At 37.9% G+C, this 11126-nt stretch overlaps 1 protein-coding gene across 5 annotated transcripts in view; it reads left to right on the top strand.

The window, feature by feature from the left end:
* The first annotated feature begins 521 nt into the window (after positions 1-521).
* Positions 522-11126, top strand: part of tgfbrap1 (transforming growth factor, beta receptor associated protein 1) — a 23688-nt gene continuing 13083 nt past the window's right edge. The window contains exons 1-3 of one of the 5 annotated variants that reach the window (XM_046847601.1): positions 522-587; positions 3152-3853; positions 4336-4530. In XM_046847601.1, coding sequence (XP_046703557.1) covers positions 3166-3853; positions 4336-4530 — 883 coding nt within the window. In that variant the 5' untranslated portion in view covers positions 522-587; positions 3152-3165. Of the gene's footprint in view, positions 588-1511; positions 1599-1674; positions 1828-2346; positions 2781-3148; positions 3854-4335; positions 4531-11126 lie in introns of those variants that run through there. The other 4 variants (XM_046847594.1, XM_046847570.1, XM_046847576.1 and 1 more) reach the window with 4 other exon arrangements.

The following is an 11126-nucleotide window of genomic DNA, read 5'->3' as shown; positions in this document are numbered from 1 at the left end:
CTTGCAGTTGGGTCTGTCGTCATGATTGTTGATCCCCAGTTACCACGAGCCCTTTGGTTGATCGGGAAAGTGTCAAAGACATTTCCTGGAGCAGATGGACAAGTTAGGTCTGCAGAGGTCAACGTTAAAGGTCGATTATACACACGGCCAGTTACCCGACTCATTAATCTACCATAGATAGCAGTTGAAGACGACACCAAGATCAAACCGACAGACCTTTAGCTAAGATTTAGAAGCAAATATGCTATGCATATTTGGGGGCGGCAGTGTAAGAAAGGATTCCTATTTAGTTGTATTTCCACGCTTCACCACTAGAGGCAGACATACAGTTTACTAAGCAATGACAAGCTACCCGTGACATCACAGTGCACCGTCCTCCACCAAGAGTATAAAAGGCCAGAACACGGAGCCGCGGCATGCATTCTGCATCACGCAACCCACTGAACAGCAGCTAGCAGAAGACAGCAAGAATCACCTCATATACAATCAATTCTATACCCAGTAAAGTAGAGTGTTCTGAATCCTGTATCGTGTTTTTACTGACACGCTGGGGCGAGTACAATCCACTGATCAGCGCATACCAGATAGTGAGAATCCTTATATGGTCCTTCGAGCTAGATAGGAAAACTTCCTAACATTTGGTCCTTCGAGCCGGATAGGAAAACTTCCTAACTTTGGTAGTACTAATGATTTTTTGATAAGAATTTTGGTAGTACTAATGATCAGGGGCGCAATTAACAGTCTTAAGGGGGGTATGCAAGACAGAATTTTGGGCCCCATATATATATATATATATATATATATATATATATATATATATATATATATATATATATATATACAGTGGAACCTCGGAGCTCATGAGGTTAGGGACCAAGACCGTCATGAGTTCAATTTTCGCGACCTTTGATACGCCTTCAACCCAGTAAAACCCAAAGAACACTATACGAAATCGATTTAAATGAGTAAATAACACTATTTCACTCCATACATAATAAAAATAGTTTTAAAGCATTTTTAGACAATTTTAATGAGATAAACCTTGAATAGAAATGTTAAAACTAGCGTTTTATATATATATATATATATATATATATATATATATATATATATATATATATATATATATATATATATATATATATATACAATGTTATATTATTAATAATAAAGTTTTATTTACAGGGAATTTATTTTATTTCACCACAGTGTTATTATTTAAAATATATATGTGTGTATGTACGATAATAAAAAAAATAATAATTGGAAAAAGTTTAATTGATGATTGTGGGGCCCCCTAGCGTTCTCTTGGGCCCATATGCCTGGCATACTCTGCACCCCCCCTAACGGCGCCCCTGCTAATGATAAAGCATAATATTTTATAAACATATATAGTAATGAAATCATAAATATTATTATTATTGTTGTTGTTATTATAACAATAACAATAATAATAATAATAATAATAATAATAATAATAATAATAAATGTATGCTTGATTTTAAAGTAGGATCCAAACTACTTCCGATGTCACGTGACCGGATTACGTTTCAAGCTTCCACCGGAACACCCGCTCGGTGGTGACAAGCTAGTAGCAGGTTTGCTTTCCTCACCCGTATTCTGACATATCCATCGGTTCCGCGTGCACTCGAGGCTGCTACCTGGAGGCGGGGTTTGTCGGAATATGGGTAGAAAAAAGTAAGGCGAACTAGGAGTGGGAATAGAGGAGGAGGAGGAGGAGGAGGATAGCGGTGGAAGTGCACGGAGAGGCCGAGGGCCGTTCGTATCATCTACCTGAAAACCACTATCGCAGCGGCTGGGGCTGGGGTAATGGCGGCATATTTCTCACTCGTGACTCGTCACTTTCTTGTCGTGTCACAACCGAGTTTCTCTCAGCAGCGTACATCCAGTAACATACGATAGCCGAGCGCTCATTCAGTCCTGTGGGGCGCCTCAGTTAGCTTCACCTGCTGTCACTCAGACAGTTCACTGTACGCGAAGCATAAAATTAGCAAGTGTGAAACTAAAATGTAGGAGTATTTTAATAATATTGGAGCTTCTCTATTAGGACGTGTTGTAGATATTTTTGTCCGTACTTTAGAGCGCTATGTTCAGGCTTGTGTATGTTTCTAGCTAGTTGGCTATTGGTTAGCGAGCTGCTTCCCAACTCCTGAGCTCTTCCAAAGTATCAGTGACTCAATGCTGGACAGGACGTGCTCGAATACAGCTGGTACTGAGAGAGAAACTCGGAACCCCACGCTACAAATCTGTGTATTCAGATCTTCAGCTCTTGATCTAGTAGCTTAGCTTGCTCGCTTTAGCTCTTCATAGCAGTACCTGTAATGTTTAAGGATGTACCGATCCGATCCGGAGATGCTGTGTATCACTATAAGAGCAGGTATTGCCTGAACCGATAAGATCGATATCAGATCGGATTAGAGCTGGTAGAATGAATGGATTTATTTGAATTATTAGCACAATAGAAATCTTCTCTTGAATCCCAGATACTGTTTCAGTCCGAGTTCACCAGGAATATGTTAGTATTGGGTATCAGATACTATTCAGGGATCTGATATCAAGATTATATAAAGTAAAGGGAAAACCTGAGATGACCGCACAGATTCAAGCCTGATCTGAAGCTATCAAACCTAATGTAGATTAAGACTAAGAACATGGCATGTAAAAGCAGAGCGGTTCGCTTTTCGGTTCTTGTTCCTCCTCGCTTGCATTCTTGCTTCTCAGTTTTTTTTCAACTCTCCAAAACCAGCCTTCTTTTTCAGGTCAATTGTTTTCATATTTTTTCTGGCCCATCTTTAAACTCTTGCTTGTCTTAAAAATACTGTTTATCCATGTCTGCTTACACTGGTTTGTTTAAATCAGCCTGCAGACCTGAATGTGCAGATTATAAATTGTGATCCTGTCCAAAGATTTTCCAATAAATGCACAGGCTGTCATTTAACAATCGAAACTAAACGCAAATACATACATCTCCGTATATCAAGACTGTTTACTTTGGTTTATCAATAGGACAAAATCAGAAAATCAAGCAAATGTGATAATTGTTGCATTCTGATTATCATATAAGTGTAATTGTTCTCATAAGTAAATAAACAAGAATTACATGGTAATTTTCTTCTCATGTTCCTAGTAGATGTGAAAGGCAGCATGAGTGTGAAGGCCTTTGAGCTGGTGTCCGCTGTGGACCGGGAGCAGTTGGCTGGTGAGAAGGCCCGCATCGGTATCGAGTGCATCGAATGCTGTGGCCAGCACCTGTACGTGGGCACCAACGATGGGTTCATCCATTACTTCCTGCTGGAGGAGCGCACCACAGCCAAGGGCCAGCTGTCCTTCAGCTCGCAGAAGCTCCTACACAAACAGATAGGCGTGAAAAAACCACCGTCCGAGCTAAAAGCTGCTTCAGCCCTGGAGCGCCTTATCGTCTTGTGCGACGGTGTCATCATGCTTATGAATATGGTCACTCTGGAACCGGTGGCATCTGGAGGGACCAAGCTTAAAGGCGTGACTACGTTTTGTGTTAACGAGAACCCGGTGCGAGCCGAGCCTTTTTGTGTGGAGATGGCGGTGGCGTCCGCGCGCCGTCGTGCCGTACACATATGCACTGTGCATGAGGACCGTGTCCAGATCCTGAAGGAAGTGCCGACTCCCGATCAGCCATGCGACCTCAGCGTGGACGGCTACTTCCTGTGCCTAGCTCTTCCCACACGATATGTGATCCTGAACTATTACTCAGGGGCCTCGCAGGATCTGTTCCCTTATAACAGTGAGGAGAGGAAGCCTATTGTCAAGCGGATCGGCCGGGAGGAATTTCTCCTGGCTGCACCAGGTGGCCTTGGTGAGTTCAACCGTACAGAGATGATTATGATGATGATGATGACTTTATCAGAAGTAATGAAGCAAATTCCCACTGGCACCATTTTCAGCATTAGTTGAACAGCATTGTGGGCAATGTAGGAAACTGTTAAGTGAAACTAAATTATATTTTATATATATATATATATAAATATCAGTGAATGATCTTTAAACCACTTAATAAACTTGGAATTCCATTATAAAAAAAACAAACTTAGACCCCATTACATATTATATATTAATAATAAATATTGATGGAAATCATCCAGCGTTTATTTTCCTTAAAGTGCTTATATCTGAAGTGGTAGATTTTTTAAAGGCTTTTCCTTTGTCTATATACAAAATACATTTTCTTCATCTGCGTACTGCAGTGCGTTTAGTCACATCCAAGTAAAAGTTTTGCTCGGATCTTTAGCTATTGTTCCTGCTTGAGATAAATCATACTTCTCTTTCGCTTTCTCACAGGGATGTTTGCCAACGCTGAGGGCATCTCACAGCGCGCCCCTGTCAAGTGGTCGGACGATGTGATCAGTGCAGCCGTGTGTTTCCCGTACGTGGTGGCTCTGGATGATGGCTTCATAACGGTTCACAGCATGCTGGATCAGCAGCTCAAACAGACACTGTCCTTCAGAGAAGGGCACATCCTGCAGAACTTTGAAGGTTAGGAATCCATTTTTCTTTTGTCTACAAAAGAGTCTCTTTTGGTTTTGTGTGATATAACCAATCTACATGATGCGCTGTGGCATTTATTCTGATCAAATTACTTCACCAGACCTTCCAAACCTTGTACAAACTTCCAGACCTTGCATGCATACTTGTATGAGTTATCACTCTGAAGGAGTGGTGGACAGTAACGAAGTAAATGTAATTTGCTTAAGAAGTTTCTCATGTATCTTACTCAAGTATTTCCGTTTGGGGAGATTTTTTGCTTTAACTTCAATACATTTTAAAGTCAAATATTTAACTTTTTACTAAAGTGCATTTATTCAATCAGTGGTTCCTTTTTATTTAATTCCTCGATCGATCATTTTATTTTTATCACTCATTTGTATTTGAACCTGGTCTGGACTCGGAGTGTGCATGCACCACCCAGAGAAGTTCCCCTTTCTCAGAAAGGAGAGGCGGGGGTTGAGTGACGTCACGTCAGTAAGGAGATCTGAATCTAAATTAAAATGATCGCTGACAAAAAAAAGGTCTAAACCCTCAGAAGCCCAATTCAGAAAAAGAGGAAAGAAATAGGGGGGGAAACGAGCTAAAGATAAAGGTGTGTATGCAGCTTCATCACTCATCTCGTTATGAGGATGGTGAAGGCTAATGCATTTAAATGAAATCTGCTCATATCTGTATATCACTTATGCTGTGTTGCCTGCTGTGCTTTTACGCATAAAGCAACAATATTTCTTTTAGCTTGCATAACATTTATAATTTATAGTATGAAGTTTATCATAATGTGTGTAACAACAAAACAATTACAGCCTAACTAGTGTCGTTGGATTGTAGTTGAACAGCACTTGTTGATTTGGTTACCTTTAATTGAGGTGATGTCATAAAGGTTTTCTGTTATTGTACTGAGTCGTGAGTTCAGGAAAGACTCAGTACATATTATAAGGATATAGATGTTGTATGTATCTAAGGCTACAATTGGCCAATGAGTTGTTTGGTTCTTGGTTCTGATAGTTCGATACATTTTGCATTGTTAATTGTGTTCTAAATTTATTTAGGGTGATATTTATACATAAAATAGAGTTCTCAGAAATGTATCCAAATTTGTGGACTGTAAGAATGTGACTTACTCATCCAGTGCCTGTAGCTGAAGCAAAGAGGAGCTTTTTAAAGCTGAAACATCAATGGGGGAGACGTTGGGTCATGGCATGTTTCACCCATGGAGTCATTCAAGCTGGAACTGCGTATTTAGCATGAACATACAGTTTAGCGTCAGTTTAACATCAAGCAGTGCAATTTGAAAGGAATAAATGATGGAAGAAACTCTTGACTCTAACTTGCCTCAGCACCCGTGGCCTTATTTGTGTGAATTTATTTTTTATTATTGTTGAAAAGGTTTTGTTCTCATGATAATTTATTAGATATCAATCAGTGTTTGACTCATTAATATAATTCTATTAATAAAGTGGTGTCTTGTGATAAAAAATGATAACAGGAACATTAGTTGGAATAAATCATAGTACATGGATACTTAAGTAAGTTTGAAGGCAAATATTTTTGTACTTCTACTTAAGTCAAAGTTTAGAGGGGGCACTTCTGCTAGAGGGATATTTCACCTACTGTATATCTAATTTTACTCAAGTACATGCTTCGTGTACTTTGCCCACCGCTCTGAAGTATGTTAAAAGGGCAGTCTTCTTCTCTTCAGTATAACAAAAGAAAGTCCTCTGGATTAATATGTGCAGCTGTTTTGACCTTTCAAGTATTACCTAACACGGCCTGGAAGTTCCTCCTTGGACCCCAGTCTTGCATTCTCTCAGGCTTCCAGGGCTCATATTGCAGCTTCACTTTCTGTCAAGAGAAATCTTTTTTTACTTTTCACTGCAGAATTACCTGAAAATCCAACATTCAGTTCTCCAGTATAATGTTTTCATGATCGCCGCTGCCAGCAAGCAGTTCACCAAACATATGGTAATATTATTCAACCCTCTTGTACTCCCCTTAAACCTAAAGATGTAGAAATGCAGATTCCCTGTCCTTTTTTTAGGTTCTTGGTTCTAGATGATCACATATCTAGTGAGCAAGGGAAAATTAATGTTGCCAACTAAACTAACTAAACTCTGTTACACATTTGCATTTATGAATTAGTTTTTCCCCCAATGTGAACTTATTTTAATGCATTACAGGGGTACAGTTACATTAACTGCTTTTCCCAAGAGACTGATAGAAAGTGCTTTGAATTATGTAGTTTTATCATAAACATAATTTCAATAGATCCATTCAAACACTTTGTACTTCCAAATAATAATAATGTCTAATAAGAAAATGAAGCATCCACCATTGGCCATGGCTCAGATGAATTGTTTTTATGTTCTTTGTCCAATCCTGAGTGCTTTGATTTTTATCAAAAGGCTTGACCGGTGATGGACCGATGAAGCAAGAGCATTTTTAAACCCTTATGGGTCTTTTACTTGTGAGGGTGTCGGCACTGCCTTGGGGAATGTGTATCGATTTTGCTGAAGTGAGGTTCCTTGCAGAACAGAGATCAATTGTGCACAGAGTGAGTCATGGACAATGCAGCAGATACAAACTGCCTTACTGCATTACCGACTTACGCTAGGATATATGAATACATTCACTGAGCACTTTATTAGGAAATTTTTTTTTCTTTCGAAACCATTTCAATTCTTTATACCAAGAATTCCACATGGTTTTGGAAATATATTTGAGATGTTGGTTCTCATGGACTTGCACCAGGCAATTCATGTAGATTTTTTTTAAGTTTCTCTTTCATGTTGAGAATCTCTCATTCTACCACATCACTAAAGTGTGTATTGGATTCAGATCTGGTGATTGCAAATGCCACTGAAGAACAATAAACTAATTGTCATGTTCAGTTTGAGATGACTTTTGTTTTGTTATGTGGTGCATTATAATGCTGAAAAAACCTTAATTTAAATGGTTCAATTGTGTTCAATAAGGATGCAACAATACTCGAATAGGTTGTGGCATTCAAGTGATGATGATGATGATAATGATTGGTATTAATAGGCCCAATGTGACATGTTCATAGATTTATGCTATGGCTTTAAATTCTGACACTATCATCAAGTTGTCTGTTCTTTTGGTTCTTCTGTGGTTTTCTTCTGTTGTAGCTCGTCTGCCTCTTTGTTTAATTGGTTATTCTTTGTAAGATGCTTTTCTGCTCATCATAAGTGGTAATGTAGCCTTTCTGTCAGCAAAAACCAATCTGGCCATTCTCCATCGAACCCTTAACAGAAATGGTGCTCACTGGATATTTTGTTGTATTACACTATTCTATGTAAAAAACAAACAAACAAACAAAAAAATACTATTTAAACTGATATCTACAGTACAGACCAAAAGTTTGGACACACCTTCTCATTCAAAGAGTTTTCTTTATTTTCATGACTATGAAAATTGTAGAGTCACACTAAAGGCATCAAAACTATGAATTGACACATGTGGAATTATATACATAACAAAAAAGTGTGAAACAACTGAAAATATGTCATATTGTAGGTTCTTCAAAGTAGCCACCTTTTGCTTAGATTACTGCTTTGCACACTCTTGGCATTCTCTTGATGCCTACTTTGAAGAACCTACAATATGACATATTTTCAGTTCACTTTTTTGTTATGTATATAATTCCACATGTGTTAATTCATAGTTTTGATGCCTTCAGTGTGACTCTACAATTTTCATAGTCATGAAAATAAAGAAAACTCTTTGAATGAGCAGGTGTCCAAACCTTTGGTCTGTACTGTATATATAATATATATAAACTTTTGGTCTGTACTGTGTATATATATATATAGTACAGACTAAAGTTTGACACAAGGTGTGTCCAAACTTTTGGTCTGTACTGTAAATACTCAAATCAGACCATCTGACACCAAAAATCATGCGACAGTCAAAATCACTGGGATAAAATAGTTCCCTTATTTTGATGCTTGATGTGTACATGACGAATACATATCTTACATAAAACAAAAATGTCTAATTTGGACTCCTCTATATACAGGACTTTCTACCAGTTATTCACTGTTTAATTCATGTGTGGTTTTAGTGTCTAAAACTAGCTGTTTCCAAACTTTTGTCAGGCATTGTATACTGGCAAAGTTTTTTAGAGGCATGAAACAGGGGTCAGTTGTTAAGTTTAAAGATTATTTAAAGTTCAGATGTACCTTTAATGCACTTTCTGAATTATTATATGTTGGAAACTCAATTCCTAAACTTGAGGATAGAAAGTTGAATTGCTTGTAAGTCCTAAACGACTCATATACAGCTCTTAAACCCAGGACTATGCAGTGACCATATGCGGTATAATTTCTTGAAATGCCGGAAATCATTATTATTCCACAGTGCTGTTGAGTTCTCTGTTCTGAATAGACAAAAGATTTAAATGAAAATTTCACCTTGTTTTTAATGCATTGATTTAAATGGTATATCTTACACAGGGACTTCTCACTGATGCTCCAAGTGGAAAAATTGAAAGGGTTAAATTTTTTTGCACATTGCAACTACATCAAATCAACCCAACTATAAACCAAAGACAATTTCTCAACTTCCACTTCGATTCCAGACACGACCAGACCATATATACTAGGTGATGTATTGTGCACTCCTAAACGGAGAAGAACCCTCAAAATTTCATTACTGAAATTAAGGATGACCAAAAAACACATCAATGGACTGCAATACACTTAAAAACAACTTAGAAAATGACATGGGAATCTTTAAAAATGTATCTCCAAAGAAAAGACCAGAATTCTTATAGAGCATAAAACTGAAGGACTCAACATAACCACTGAACAGTGCTGAAAATGCTATAATGTCTCATCATATCCACCTTTATCTTGACTTGGAAATAGCCACCAATGCTGGCATGGCATTAAACTACAATAAACAAACAAATAAACTTTTTGTACATCGCTTAGACAACAAAAGGAAGAAAGCTTCCTGAAAACAAATCGTTGAAACGGTGTGAGTTAAATCAGTTAGAATTCTCTTATGGTTTGCCCTGTCGAGGAAACACCTGTTCATAGCTGCTGTTGCACAAGTAAACAGGCAATTTACATGTTTTGCATAACTATAAATAATAAATATAATAAGCATACCGAATTTTTCGGACTATAAGCTGCTACTTTTTTTCCTACGTTTTGAACCCCGCGGCTTAAACAACGAAGCGGCTAATTTATGATTTTTTTTCCCTGTTTTTTTTTCCGGTTTCACAAACTTCAAGCCAAAAAACTGAACCACATAACATTAGACCAATGACATTTCCGAACGAAAACGAAAAAATGCACCTCACCTGTGTTCTGAGCTGCACGACATCGGGAGAAAAAACGTTTTTTTTTTTTTTTAAACGCACGACAATGCCAAAAGATAAACTCCCGAGAGAAATAGTTGTGAAAGGAAGGAGGAAGACAGTGAACAATGACTTTCTTGGTAGGCTACTGTTTAGATACAAGCCGTTGTAGCGCGTTGAGTCTGGGTGAAGGGATAACTTCAGTTGTAACTCCAGTTGCAACAGAAATCATATAAGCACAGACAGGTTTCCAAAACTCGAGCTTTTTTATTTTTCTTGGCAACAGCGTTACGGGTTAGACAAAGAAAATAATAAGGACATATTCCTCGTCTTGAACACACGCAGTAATAGCGGAAAAATGCTGTGCCAGGCTATTCCCAAAATACCGCTATGCTCCTAAAGGAAGCGCAACATATTTCACCCGTTACACCGTGTGTAACGTGTCTTTCGTTAAAGCCTGTGTAAAGTACATTAGTGTAGACATGTGCGGCTTATTTATGTTAAAAATAAAAATATTTGTAAAATTCAGTGCTTATATATGGGTGCGCTTTATAGTCCGGAAATCACAGTATGCTAAAATAAGCACATATACGGATGTCTATATATAACCATTAGCAAAAACTGTTACTACACAGTTACTACCCAATTATATAGAATGTCTTTGCTTTACATTTTCCCTTCAGTTAAACCAGGAGACACAACCCTGTTCCAGCATGACAGCGTCCCTGTGCACAATGCCAGTTCTGTGGAGATATGGTTTGTTTACCTGGATTGGAGTAATAGACACCTTTGGGATGAACTGGAACATTGACTGCACTTTAGGCCAGACTTTACTATCACTCCTTGGGGCTGAATGAGCACAAATCTCCACAATTACACTCCAAAATCTTGTGGTACATTTGCCTGGAAAAGTGGAGATTATTATATAACACAAAAAAAGGACTAAATATGGAATGTTCCAAAAGCATGCTCAGGTGTCCACAAATCTTTGTCCATATACTGGTTGTTTAAACAGAATTCACTGGTGTGGTGTAAGAGGGATAAAACATTTAGGGTGTACTTTTACATGAAAGTTTATTCCTTGCTTAAATAATCCTTTATCTGTATTTTTAAAAAGATGAGCATTGTTACAAAGAAACAACTTGACTATTTTAACCAGCTATTTAAAAAGAATATCAAATATATTTATTGCGTACTTGTTTCTGACCATCAGCTGCTTTGGTTGAGCATCTTTTTTTCTTCTTGCAAGTCATAATGATAA

The sequence above is a fragment of the Silurus meridionalis genome, chromosome 1 (genome assembly GCF_014805685.1).
Source record: "Silurus meridionalis isolate SWU-2019-XX chromosome 1, ASM1480568v1, whole genome shotgun sequence".
Classification (NCBI taxonomy): Eukaryota; Metazoa; Chordata; class Actinopteri; order Siluriformes; family Siluridae; genus Silurus; species Silurus meridionalis.
The sequence above is the reverse complement of the archived record's forward strand: the minus strand, read 5'-3'. Positions and strand labels throughout refer to the sequence as shown.